This window comes from Bufo gargarizans, chromosome 1 (genome assembly GCF_014858855.1).
Source record: "Bufo gargarizans isolate SCDJY-AF-19 chromosome 1, ASM1485885v1, whole genome shotgun sequence".
Classification (NCBI taxonomy): Eukaryota; Metazoa; Chordata; class Amphibia; order Anura; family Bufonidae; genus Bufo; species Bufo gargarizans.
In genome coordinates this window covers 324,076,438-324,090,766 of record NC_058080.1, presented here as the reverse complement: position 1 = coordinate 324,090,766, position 14,329 = coordinate 324,076,438, and the positions used below count along the sequence as shown (strand labels likewise).

The window sequence follows — 14,329 nt, the reverse complement described above, 5'->3', positions numbered from 1 at the left end:
AAGATCCCAAGGGTTACTCTAGAGCACCTTCTGGAACATCCAAGTGTCAATGTTTGGTACCCTTTCCGGCACTGACTGTGTGCTACTCGGAGATCAGACTATGTGGAGGAGATTGGCGGGCGTGGTCTGCCGATGCTATGGATCTCTGACAACTGGTGAGCAGCGGCTAGGGCTGCCTCCTTTACATGAAAAAAGTCAGTGCAGTCTCTGGTAGATGGCGTGGCCGAGTGATCCCATGGACCCTGTTAATAACAAGATCCTGGGCAGAGCAAGAGGGCAAGAGCTTTTGGATAAAGGCTTGCAGGTAGGACATGAGGTCTAAAGGCCCGATATCCTCTGGTATACCACGAAATTTGATATTATTTTGCCTAGAGCGATCCTCTAGATCAATCAGTTTAGCCTTTTGCTCTCTATGTCCGCTGACATTTCCTCATGATTGTCAATAAGTTGATTGTGAGAGACGGCAAATTCCCCAACTTGGTGTCCACATGTGAAACCCTGGAATCTAGGCCCGCAATGGAGAATAGAAGCGGGACCAGTAGGCAGGAAAAATTTGTGGAGAGCTGAACCGAAGGCTACCAGCATGTCTCTCATGAGATTATTAGAGGCTGGCTGATCAGAAGTAGGGGGGCTTCAGAATTTGCACTCACCTCTGCTGTCTCTGCAGGCTGGATTCTGGGCCTCTGCTTTTCTATGCTCCTCGTGCTGGGTGTCTGTTCTCAGATTCACTGGAGGAAGGCAAGGTACGCTGAGGTGAGGCTTGGCTATTGCTGTGAAGTTGGGAGGCTCCATGCCACAGCTGCGGAGGAGACGCGGGAGATGACCCAGAAGATGGCGGAGATAGACAAGGCTCCGTCGGGCCCATTGTCAGCATCCTTATCATAGTAGCATGCCCTGTTTGGCATGAGCCCTCTTGCCTATGGGCATCGTAGAGAAGCTGTTGGCACAATTTGACAAAAAGAAGCGGCAGGTATCAGGGGAAACCACGCTAAGTAAGCCGCTATGTGCTGGAGCTGAAGTTTCACGTGGCCATTACGCTCAGCTGCCAAGCCACTCCCCCCACAGATTTTAATCCATAAAAGATCCTGCCTATGGCAGCCTTCTGGACATGGCAGACCCAGAGACCTTTGTATTGCTTCCAGCTGCCATCGGAAACCTGCACGATAACATTTGGGGGGCGTTGCCATGGCGTACATTTACAGCATGGTATGGTAAGGTTTTAAAAATTCAAATATTTTTAATGGTAAAATGTATTTTTGGGGGCGGGGGGACCTTTTTATAAAATCTTTCAGCTAGTAAACTTAATTTCACTAATTTGTTTTTTGCTATTGATCCTGAAAAAAGTGAACATCATGGAGCCATTAGCCAAGACATTCCCTAAAGTAAATGTATGCCACAGTGTGCCAAGTGGTCAAACACGGTCTGTAACATACAGTGAAGATCAGTCCTTCCTATTTTAGGAGATGAAAGATCACACTAATTCAAACATATGTATGTCATATATGGGATAATGTGCCTCCTACTGTAAATTATAAGTTCTGTGATCATTTAAAAACATGAAGCTTTACCAAAGTGACTGCTAATAATAAGGGGGTACATAATACCTTATAATACGCATTCAACTGTCGCAAACTTCTCTTTCAGGAGGGGGAGATTTCAACGAATTCAGATTTTTAGCATAATCATTTCATCAGGCCAAAACATTACATTTTTTATGGCCTATTTAGGAATGGCTTTAGGGTGCTGTCATAATACCGGCCCCCATGGTCAAGCGGTGCCTGTGATGCTGCCAGGAGCTGCAGTTTCCTGCAGATTGCTAATGAAAGAAGTGTAAGATCCCTTTCACACAAGCGAGTTTTCCGCGCGTGTGCAATGTGTGATGTGAACGCATAGCACCCGCACTGAATCCTGACCTATTCATTTCAATGTGTCTGTGTACATGAGCGTTTTTTTCACGCATCAGTTCTGCGTTGCCTATAGTCTATATTCTGCGTTTTTTAAAGCAGCCCTGGCCCCATACAAGTGAATGGGGCTTCAGTGAAAAGCGCATTGCATCCACAAGCAAGTGCAGATACAATGTGTTTTTCACTGATGGTTGCGAAGAGATGTTGTTTGTAAACCTTCAGTTTTTTATCACACGCGTGAAAAACGCATCAAAACATATTACACCCACGCGGAACTGAGCTGTCCGTGTTTTTTGTGGACCCATTGAAATGAATGGGTCCGCATCCTATCCGCAAAAAAAACGGAACGGACATTGAAACAAACAACAACTAAGTTCCACCTTAGGGGAACAAAGAATCGTTTATTTTGAAATCCAACACACCTAAGGGTGCATTCATGTGACCGTATTTTTGGCTGTGCATCCATTCTGCAATTTTGCGGAAAGAGTGTGGACCCATTCATTTCAGTGGGGCTGCAAAAGATGTGGACAGCACACAATGTGCTGTCCGCATCCGTAGATCCATTCCGCTGCCCCGCAAAAAAGATAGAGCATTTCGATCATAGGGCCGGCTACATTCACATGGCTGGTATCCGTGATTTTCTGATCCACAATGTGTGGATGTAGCCTAATGGTGTATTACATGGGAAGATTTTCTGCCTGATGATCACTAACAAGCTTTCATATGAACGTTTATTAGCGATCATCTTGCAGTGTAATACTGCTGCCGATTGCCCAATAAATGAGCAAACACTCGTTCATTAGGCAATCCATATCTTTCAGCATACTGAAAGTTCAGTATTTTCCTGCGGCAGATTGTGCTGTCTAATCACGATCTGCCTCCAGCAAACCACTGTTCAGCATGGGGACGAGCGATCGCGTAGTCATCTCTCCTCCCCATACTGCGGAAGAGATCACTGCATGTAATAGCAGCTGTCTTCTCCGTTAGCGAGCAAGTGATTGCCGGAGTGGAACGCTTCCCTCCCCACAATCGCCTGCCTGATCAGGGGTCTAATAGACCCCCTAGTCTTTCTTTCCCCTGATGGCAGAAATCAAGGGGTCTGTTGGCTACCCCTAGATTGGGGATGCACAGCCTTATCTAGATGTTTGGCTGATCCTGTTGATAACGGTGGGGTTGTCCATTTCATTTTAAATGTGTACGGTCAGTATAAGCCCATTTATACCTTGTTAGTTGTCACTTTGCATTATTTAACGTTATTATTATGTTCTATGTTACTTTCCAGTTTGCATAATAAAACATGAATTTCACAACCATTACAAAAGGATAATTACTACATTTTAGTTCCTATACTCTTTAGGGAGACAACATATCTCAAACACAATGTGAAGTTAGATATTTACATTGAACAAAATTGAATTACTGCAGCATAATAATTTTGTGGAGCACTGATTAATAACAGACACCACTGATCAAAGTGTCAATGTATTGTCCTTATTCAAGTTCTTTCTCACCTATTGTTTACTGAACTGTTGTTTTGTAATGCAGACACTTGAGCGAATAAAGTCTCCCATACACATTAGACTATTGTCGGCTGAATCTGTCGTTTTCAGGGGGACTGGCCGACAATTTAATATGTATGGGGAGTTCCCTTTCTCCCTCCACAGACGATGTCTGCTGAGAGAAGGATCAAATGCACTGAATTTCAACATTGGATCCTTTGGTTCTCCTAGAACAGGGATCAGCAACCTCTGGCACTCCAGCTGTTCTGAAACAACATTTCCCAGAATGCTTCATTTACTCCTATAGAAGTTACAAGAACAGCTGAGCAAGTGTGCATGCTGGGCATTGTAGTTTCACATCAGCTGGAGTGCTGAAAGTTGCTAACCCCTGTCCTTAAACATAAGCTTATGCCAGAGCTGCTTTCTCCTCTCTCCCCATTGAGCACTTATTCTGCAAATAAACGGCTCAATGTTCAGGCCAGGTGCGGATTGGAAACCTAAAGTGGCCCTAGAAAAAAATACTTAAAAGTGGTCCCATGTCATAGGAGGGTCTAAATTGACAGGAAGTGGGGCAACAAAAGTAGGGGGGGGGGGGGTCAACACTATCATAGAGCAGAATACCATCTACCACAGTGCAGCACAATATATTGCCCCAAAAGCTGTCCCTCTGTGTTGGCCATCAGTAGTCACCATGTTCTGCCCTCCTCCAATTGTCTGATTAAGATATGGAGCAGGGTGAGGAAGTGATATGCGGAAAATAGTTCAATTCAGGACAGCATGTCGCTGGCCAGGTACCTGAGTACCTGATTCGCACAGCGTAAATTTATACATATACTTATTTTGTACCCAGCCAACAACAGAGATGGGGGCTTGGGCAGCCCCCTGGGCATCGGCCCACCTCGAAATTTCCCTGTAAGGTCTATGGCCAATCTGCCCCTGGTTCAGGCCGATTATCTGGAATAAACTTTCCTATGAACAGTTTCTGATAATCTGTCCGTTTAAAGGTGCTGCACGTTACCCGATAAACTTGTGATGAATGTGTGAAACGCTTGTTCATCGGGTAAAACCGTTCATCCATTCACACCCCTTCATCATCATTCTTTTGAACCTGATCTATTGTCAAATATCCTCACTCCATGCACTCAGAAGTACTACAGATATCGGCTGGCGACTGGCTTATGCAGCTTTTTATATACTGCCCTATTGTGTTAAGATAGCTGGACCATTGTACCAAACAAGCACTTGTTACTTTCTCTGCCACCCCTATCTTGTCATAGATTGTAAGCTCTTGTAAGCAGGGCCCTCACTCCTCTTGTTTTAATTGTTGACTTGTCTGTTGCTGTTATTTATGACTCTGTACCCCCTGATTGTAAATCACTGTGGAATATGTTGGCGCTATATAAATAAAGACTGTTATTATTATTTATGCAGACACCTCGGTCATCGTTCCTGGGCAGCAGACATGCTGTGTAAACAAACTGCTGCCCAGAAATAATTCAGCTGTATGATGACGAGCTGTAGCAGTAGCCATCACTCATCTTCATACTGTGGAGGCGATCTCTGCATGTAAATGCAGTGCTTCACCTACACTAATGAGCAGCAATTGTCGGGAAAATAATCGCCTTACTTCCCGACAATCGTTTGCACATTGGCGCACTGTAATTGTGCCTATACACGCAAAAACAATCTGAAAGTCCAACTTTAATTTTATCTTAATACATTTTTTTATCTTCTATCATTATGTGGGTGATTTATGTAATAGTTGACTCATCTTTCACTTATTATTCACATATGCCTACATAATATATTCCTATACAACACATATATAATGCAAACATTATCATTCTTGCTGCAGAATGATCGCTCCTTTGAAGTCTCCGTTTATCAAAAGAACACTGTGGACTTAAACATTCAAGTGTCGTGAAAGTGTTTTAATTACAGATGAAAGACAACTGAGAAGAAGAGAAGAATAGCTTTCAAGTGCTTTTCTTACTTTTCAAAGGGAGGGAAAGCTAATTAAGCCTTCATTTGGCTAGCAGAAGTAGTTTGAGCTCACACCTCAAGCCGAGCTAGTAAATAAAACCAAAAGATGACCCATGCTTAGGGGGTAATTTGGTATTTGAAACAATTCTTTGATGTGGACCTTAACCACTGTTTTAGAGATATTTAAGTGGGGAAATTCAATTAGTTTAAGGGTTGACACCACTTTTGTGTTGTTTTAAGATTTCAATCTCAGAAGCCTCTTATTGTATCCTTGGCACCAATATACATGTTAGATCTGTCTCCCTAAGGATATAAAGGTCTCTGGTGTAAGTGTAGATAATCTTCCAGTATCTTGGAGGCAATATTGGGAAACAGACATGGAGTACTCACTGCTAGTGAAGCTTAATATCTGCAGTTTACTTTGCTTCTTGGGTGCTGCTTGTAAGTATTCTCCCTTTTTTTTTTCATTTGAAGAAGCACAAAGAAAGACAAAGTTTCATTTGTTTATTAAGTCATCCAGTTATTTCTGTAGTGCTGATATGATCTGCAGCTCTGCAGAGAGAAGGTGTTCTTATTCCAAGTATTTAGCATGCTGTATAGTCCTGTGTGTTTGCTTACTGTGCACTAATGCAGTGTACTCTTCTGCAGATGACGGTATCATAAGCAGGCCTGCTGACAGAAGGAATTTATTTACAGAACGAGGATGCTGTAAAAGACATAGCAATTTTCTCTATATTGGACAAGGTAGGTACTTGTGTCCTGAGTGGACCGATGCTCTGGGACTATGTTCACTACATTGTATCTGATATAAAGGTTGCAAATATTATTACTATTATTTGCATTTATGCTAATATTATTCATGTGTCTCTATAGATATATCTGGCAGTCCTGTAAGTGTGGATGTGGGCTTGTGCAGATCTCACTGTGGAGTCCCCCAAAGATTTAATTCTTACAATTCTGGAATTCATGGGCTTTCAAAACATTCATCAATGCTGGAGTTCCTGAAAAATAAAAAGGTTAATGTTATGATATTATTTTTGCTACATTATTTTATTGCTCTCAAATTTTCTTTTGAAGCTTCTTGATATATTTCACATAATGGCATACATCATGTACAATTTTATTGTATTGTTATAGTTAAGAGAGAGAATGCCTGATACAACGCTGACGTCAACCTCAGAGCCATCGTGTCCCCATGAAAATAGCTGTCAACCAACAAAGGTTGGACTGGAGAGGGTTCTGCTTTTCCAGGGAGTTCAAGAAGTGGAGGTGATTGAGGACTGTCAATGCAATCCCACCCCACAGGAATGTATCCGAATGCCGTTTCTGAAGACATTCTTCACAGACACACCGTTTGAATCAACATTGGATGTAGGAAAATGCTCAAGTCCCACAGTTAGTTCAGGTATAGTTAACGTGTGACAATATATATATATATATATATATATATATATTACCATATTGAAAAGCATAAGCAATAATTAATGAATATGCAAATGTATGTTGCTATATATTGGTAACTGTAAACAGTGATGCAGACAACTAGTATCGCCTACTGGCCTCTGACATTTATAATCTCTTGGTTTAATAATATGGAGTAAGTAACCTTCACCGTATATCTTTATAGGTCTTCACTGCTCCCCAACTAAATTTGACACTGTAGTTGTTGACAGTCCAAATGGAGCAGAGGTAGTGAAGACTGTGGAAACGTGTGAAATGAAGGAGAATTGCTATAGGGTCACCTATCTTGAATATTACTATGAAGTCATCTATAATGCCAAGGGTGTCAAAGAAGAAAGACTAAAGGTAATGTATCTATTTTCTCTGGAACAGTTTTCTGTTAGTTATATACTGTAAGATAGCATTGTTAGTTGTATCTTTATTGGAAAGAATAAAAATACATTTTCATGTGAACTGCTATGGTTTAACAGTTGCCAGGTTTTATACAGATGAGCAATGCTTATGTCCTAGTCTGTCCGAATCTGTTTATGAAGAGAAAATTGTGTAATGCACCATTTTGGTCCATTTTTCATGCTAGACTGGCCCATTCAAGTTAATAGGTCTGTGAGATCAGGCAGCACCTTTCATATGCAGCTTGTCTAAAATTGTCAATTTTCGTTTAGTTTATAAGGCTGAAAAAAGACATCTGTCCATCCAGTTCAGCTTGCTATCCTGCAAGTTAATCTAGAGTTGCTGTTCTAGAGAAACCTTATGTGTGAAGCATACATAGCTAAGCTTGAAAGTACCTTACTAGTGGTTGCTAATATAAAGAGGCTCATTTAAAAAGAGTGTTTCTGAGATACTGTAATACATTTTGATCTTTCTTGTTGGGCAAGGCTCTTGTTTGTTGGATTTTGACCCGACCAGCTGTGTATGGAGGACTTATGTGGTGTAGAGATAGTTGTTGATATGTAAAAAGGTTTCTACTAAAGCAAATGAGTGTTATGCATTGGCTTTTGTTCAGAGATGGTGATGTGATTTGAATTTCTTTGTCTTGTAAATCTTCTAGGAAATTGATGTAGGACGTTGCTTAGGAGGCTGTTCATCAGGAAATCATTGTCTGCTCAGGTAAGCACAGCTGGCTTGACTTTTCCCCTGCATCTGATTTCCTTTAGTCACCTCGTTTCATCAGCATAATTTTTCATTATCATGTAGACATTTGTATATCATGTAGACCGATAAAGAAAAATATTATTATGCAACCAAAGTTCTAGGGATGAAGGAACCCAAACTTTACAGCGTCAGGGTGGTGTAGGAATTCTGTTATAATGGAATTTCATAGCTGGAATGCAAAACGGAAGCCTTTAAGAGGCATTCCGTTTTGATCCATTATAATAGAAGTCTATGGCTGAGCATAACGGATCCGTCTGGTTTCCGTTATGCATGATGGAAAACAAAATCCTTCATAACGGAAACCAGACTGATCTGGTATGCTTAGGGTATGCTTAGCCATAAACTTCTATCATGAATGATAAAAACGGAATGCCTCTTAAAGGCTTCCGCTTTGCATTCCGTCTATGAATTCCGTTATAACGGAATATATAACGGATTTCCTACACCACCCGAACACCAAACCCGGAACAGTAAAGTTCAGGTTCGCTCATCCCTTTTCTTTATTGTTCATTCAAAATGTATTGATCTTTTTGCTTTTTTATTTTTATTTCGATCTTCTCCATGCACTGTGTTCCATTTGTGTGCTTATGGCACATCATCTAGGTTTGCTTATGCTACAAATCTCCATAATGATTTAATATTTTTTTTTAGGGATTCTCGTAACAGAGATTACTGCTTGGCTTGGGCTGAAGGGTCAGGAAATGGTTGTGTACCACAGGAATATGAAACATATACTTTCAGAAGCCGAAATGGACTCATACGCTCAGTGTTAGCTATTAAGACGTGCAAATGTCAAATGTAAAAGTAGCAATTCAATTTCTTGGAGATTTTGACCTTTACACTTAAAACTGGACTAAACAAAGTATTTGCATGAAAGGAGAGAAAAGAAAAAAGAATGCGGCACTCCCCCAAAAAATACTCTTCGCAGCTTTATTCACATAAAAAGTTCAGCGTCATGCGGGCCAAACACCGCTAGGAGGCAACTGCCGTTTCGCTCTTGTTGAGCTTTGTTTCAAGTAATTGCATGACTTATGACCTTGCTCTTATCACCAGCTATATACATTCACCGCTACTTAATATAAAGTGAAAGGCCTGGAAACTCCAGAGGTTGACTGATTTAGCACTATCATTGGTGGTCTGAGAAAGATGCTCGACTACTTTTGCTCTGAAAAATAGCACTTGATTTTAGATGCCTATGTGAATGTAAATGTTTGGCACTGGATAGAGAACACACATTCCTTATAGCAATGGTTGATTGTCATTATGTACTAAACATTATTAGAGACTGTCTTAGCAGAAAACTTACCAATCAAAGTTCAGTTTTCATTTCTGAGGGTGGTGTCACACAAAGCCAGAAGTAGTGGGTTGGAAGGGAATGACAAATATAATGGAATATATATATAAAAAAAAGACTTCTTCCTGCTGTACCCACTTCTGGCCTTGGTTCAAAAACTGCAACAAACACTGTGTGGGACACCCTTAGGCTTCATGCACACAAGTTTATTTTCTTTCCGTCTCCGTTTCATTTTTTTTGTGAACCATATACGGAACCATTCATTTCAATGGGTCCGCAAAAAAAAAACAGAAGTTACTCCGTGTAAATTCCATTTCTGTGTGTCCGTATTTCCGTTCCGCCAAAAAATAGAACGTGTCCTATTATTGTCCGCATTACGGACAAGGATAGGACTGTTCTACTAGGGGCCATCTATACGGACTGCACACGGACGCCATCCGTATTTTTTGCAGATCAGTTTTTTGCCGACTGCAAAATACATACAAGACTTTTATACTGATGACCTATGCTTTGGATAGGTCATCAGTATCTAATTGATGGGAGTCCAAAACTCGGGACCCCAGCTGATAAGCTGTTTGAGAGGGCTGAGCTGCTCCTAGGCCATGTGACTGATGAATGTGACGGCACATGGCCTAGGCCAGTGATGGCTAACTTTGGCACTCCAACTGTGGTAAAACTACAACTCCCAAGATGCCCCCCTTGATTGGCTGCTCTCAGAACTCTGTAGAAATAAATGGAGCATGCTGGAAGTCGTAGTTTCACCACAGCTGGAGTGCCAAGGTTAGCCATCACTGGCCTAGGCTAAGCTGCAAGAAGGCTGTGACGCTACTGCATTATCGGTGACTTCTCAAACAGCTGATCAGCCGGGATGCTGGGTGTTGGACCCCTACCGATCAGATACTGATGACCTATGCAGAGGATAGGTCATCAGTATAAAAGTCTCAGAAAACCCCTTCAACCTGCTCTTACAAAATGAAAGCTACAGTGTGATTACTTCTTACTTACAAGGCCCCATGTGTAAAACTACACATAACAGTTGTATGACATAAGGAAGGTTTGGCTTACATCTGTGCTATGGTTTCTGTTATAACTGAAAGTTGCAAATCTGTTGTATGATTGACCCGGCAGCTATTGATAAAAAATGGGATCCATTTGGTTTAGAGATGTTTTCCATTTTTACGGGGAAAAATATCTGTAAATGCAGACAAATCCATTTATTATTAATGGTTTTCATTTATGTTGTGCAAAACAAACACTGTGTATACAAATTTTAAAAAATAAGTAGAAAATGTTTTTAATTAAAACATGTTGCGTTTAAATTGAATGAAACTTCATTTTACTCAGCATTTTAAAGTCTATGTTTTTCATATACATTCAATTTCAGCCTTTTCTTTTGTTTTCATAGGCCTCTTGCACACGAACGTGTCCGCCCTGTGGACGTGCTGCGTCCCGCAAATTGCAGGCTGCAATGCACGAACACCAACCATGGGGCAGCCGCGGCAGATCATGGACCCATTCACTTTAATGGGTCCGCGATCCGCCCGTTCTGCAAAAAGATAGGACATGTTCTATCTTTTTGCGGAACGGAAGTACGGGATGAAACCCCATGAAAGCACTCCGCAATGCTTCCATAGGGTTCCGTTCCGTGCTTCCGTTCCGCACCATTCCGCATCTCAGGATTTGTGGATCCATTCAAGTGAATGGGTCTTCATCCGTGATGCGGAATTCCCATGGAACGGCAAATGCGGTCTGCAATACGGCCATGGAGCACACACGCGCGTGTGAAAGAGGCCTTAAGAGATTACTATTAATAAAGTCCAAATATTAGGAAATGCTACCTATTCTGTGACACTAGGGGGACTGTATACTTGTAACTGTGAATATTTATATGTAGTGTTGCAAAACTGTAAATACATTTTGAATAAATCTTTGTACAGTAGAAATATAGTGTTGTCAACCAAACCCTTACATTTACTGCTCTGGGACTATACACTTAAAGGGGTTTGCCACTATAACCTTATTGCTGTGCTGGAAACAGCAGCTAGTGATATACTATTATTAAACCAGCAGCGCTGATGTCCGATGGTTTACTGCATTAATTACTTACTTCCAACCTGGTGCTCCAATGACACCACCAACAGTGAGATGAAAAAGGTAACTAGCACATCCTCAGTCTGTTAGGTAATACAATAGCTTATGCGCCACATAAAATCACAGTTTTTCATGTTGGCAGCATAATGTCCTTAGTAAACAAAATTTTGCTGCAGACAAACAATGAAAATCTATTGGGAAAAATGATCATAGTAACGATCGTTGATGAAAAAGCTGGCAATGGTGCGGAACAAATGGTTGGTTCCCAATAATTGCTCTTTCAATCAGCCCATGCAAATGACCCTTAAAGGGGTTGTCTCATCATAGACAATAGGGGCATATGGCTAGGACATGCTCCCATTGTCTTATAGACACGCATCTATATAGAGAATGGAGCCCAGCAAGGTGGTGGCCGGACCGGAGTCCTCCAGCCAACACCTTGCTGGGCTCCATTCTCTATATAGGTGCGGGTTTATAAGACAAGCCGGGTCCCCATAGAAGTAAATGGGAGCGTACCGCACATGTGCAGCCCCCGCTCCCATTCATTTCTATGGGGTCGACGGAAATAGCCGAGCCAGCGCTCAGCTATTTTCGCCGGCCGCATAAAAAATGAATTCTGAATACAGAATGCAAAGTAAAATAGTGATGGAGGGGTTAAAAAAAAAAAAATTCTCACGAGTCCTCTTGATCGCGTAGTTGCGGATCTCTGTCTTCTTCTGTAATGTTGAGCTGCCGGCTAAGGACCTGTGGTGACGTCACATCACATGATCCAATCACATGGTCCCTCACACGGTGATGCACCATGTGATTGGACCATGTGATGAGCACAGTGACGTTATCAAAGGTCCTATTCCTGTGCACAGCAAAGAAGAAGACAGAAGAGATGCCGGCTGCGCGATCAAGTGGATTAAGGTGAGTAAAACATTTTTGCAATTTTTTTTAACCCCTCCAGCCCTATTGTACTATGCATTCTGTATTAAGAATGCTATTATTTTCCCTTATAAACATGTTTTAAACATAATCTACAGAATACCTAATCCAAACCTGAACTTCTGTGAAGAAGTTCAGGTTTGGGTACCAAACATGGCAAATTTTCTCACGCGCGTGCAAAACGCATTACAATGTTTTGCACTCGCGCGGAAAAATCGTGCATGTTCCCGCCACGCACCCGCACCTTTTCCCGCAACGCCCATGTGAAACCAGCCTAAAAGTCTCGGAAAACCCTTTTAATGCAGATCCAGGAACTCCATAAAAAACATGATATAATCCAATATGGTACTTATGAAGGTTCCTTACACACAACACTTGGGAAACAATTTCTATCACATCGTGAGGAATCTATAAAAATTTAATTTCTCAAAGGTTAAGTAACTCCAGCATGAATCACAGGTCAGTATTAACCACTAATCCCTTTGGATAAAAACAATCCATCATAGCTTTGACGCTAGTGTGCGTTATGTGTTGAAGTTGAGCACTTATATGGCAGCCACTGACTTCCCAGGGAGACACTCCTGCCACAAATATCTCTGCACTTTGAGTCCCTGTGAATAAAGCATATTACAATTGTTTGTCATTCTCATTTATCTCTACTAGTGTTAAGTGAATCGAAGTGGAATTCAATCAGAATTTTAAGAAAAATTTGATTCGCCATGAATCCGAATTTCTTGTTGCTTCGTGGTAACGAATAATTTTTCCTGAAAAGGCAATAAAAACAAAAACATACTCACCTCATCCATTTGATCATGGAGAGGCCATCCCAGACATTTTGATTGAACAAAACGTGGCAATTTTTTTAAACCCCCTGATAGGTTGAATGCTGCGATTGCTTTTAAAATGCACATATACTGGTCATCTGACTGGGTGGAAACACCTTCCTCCTTTCTTGACCCATTAATATGCAGATAGTTTGCATGTGTGATACAAATATTTAGGCGGCACATGAAAATGCAGTACTTGTACAGCAGCATTCATAAATATAAGAAATATAGGTAACCATAATGTATGTATAATCACAGGGGCGTAGCTAGAAATGCATGGGCCACATAGCAAAAAATATTTATGGGCCCCCCCCCAGCCCCTACATATCTATCGAGCCTCCCACCACCCCTTCCAGAGCTCCCACCCAAACACCCATCCTAGATCTCCCACCGCCATGAGCAGTTTCACACTTGCAAGTAGTTTCAAACTTGCGGCAGGACGGATCCGACAGGCGGTTCAGCCTGTTGGATCCGTCCTGCCGCTATTTCGGCTAGCCGCCACTCCATCCCTATTGACTATAATGGGAACGAGGACAGAGCTCCGGTGCAGCGCGGCAGTGTGCGGTGAATGGCTGGCGGCCGAAAAGTACTGCAAGTCCGACTTCTTCGTCCGGTGGCCTCTCACCGCGCAGTGCCGTGCTGCGCCAGAGCTCCGCCCCATCCCCATTATAGTCAATGAGGACAGAGCAGCAGTCCAGCGAAATACAGCCTGCCGGATCCGTCCTGCCGCAAGTGTAAAAGTACCCTTAGTCTGTCATATAAGGAAGGGGGGGGTGGAAGAAACCCCAGAACTAGAGTGTGCCCCCCAAAAGAAGGAAGAAGCACCCTCCTTATCACTGCTGGCATCTCTTTTTAACTTCAGATCATCAGACTCTCACTAATTACAGCACACACCCCTGTAGTGTCCACCATCAGACAGGGTAGGGAAGGGATGAAAAGAAACCCCAGAACTAGAGTGTCAGTGTGCCCCCCAAGTTGGGGGGCACACTCTAGTTCTGGGGTCTCTTCCTTCCCCTGTCTGATGGTGAACACTAGAGGGTGTGTGCTGTAAATTTGTAATTAGTGAGACTGAGTCTCATGATCTGAATTCTGAAGTTAAAAAGAGCTGCCTGCAGACCTGCAATAATAAGGAGGGCGCCCCTTGCTTCTCTTGGGGGCCTTACTCTGCAGGCAGCTTTTTTTAACTTC

At 42.1% G+C, this 14,329-nt stretch overlaps 1 protein-coding gene across 1 annotated transcript; it reads left to right on the top strand.

Moving 5' to 3' along the window:
* The first annotated feature begins 214 nt into the window (after nt 1–214).
* On the top strand, nt 215–8,801 carry LOC122927078. Its single transcript, XM_044278652.1, has 8 exons — nt 215–304; nt 5,695–5,827; nt 6,035–6,130; nt 6,260–6,402; nt 6,524–6,791; nt 7,014–7,192; nt 7,896–7,954; nt 8,651–8,801. Exons 1-8 carry the CDS (start codon nt 215–217, stop codon nt 8,799–8,801), a joined length of 1,119 nt encoding a protein of 372 aa, XP_044134587.1.
* The last annotated feature ends 5,528 nt before the right edge of the window (nt 8,802–14,329 follow it).

Excerpts from the sequence above, each read along its gene's own strand:
- LOC122927078 (XM_044278652.1), top strand. The coding sequence starts at position 215 with ATGGCGTGGCCGAGTGATCCCATGGACCCTGTTAATAACAAGATCCTG. Across the intron at positions 5,828-6,034 it reads TTGCTTCTTGGGTGCTGCTT|ATGACGGTATCATAAGCAGG; the intron begins GTAAGTATTCTC and ends ACTCTTCTGCAG. Across the intron at positions 6,131-6,259 it reads TTTTCTCTATATTGGACAAG|ATATATCTGGCAGTCCTGTA; the intron begins GTAGGTACTTGT and ends GTGTCTCTATAG.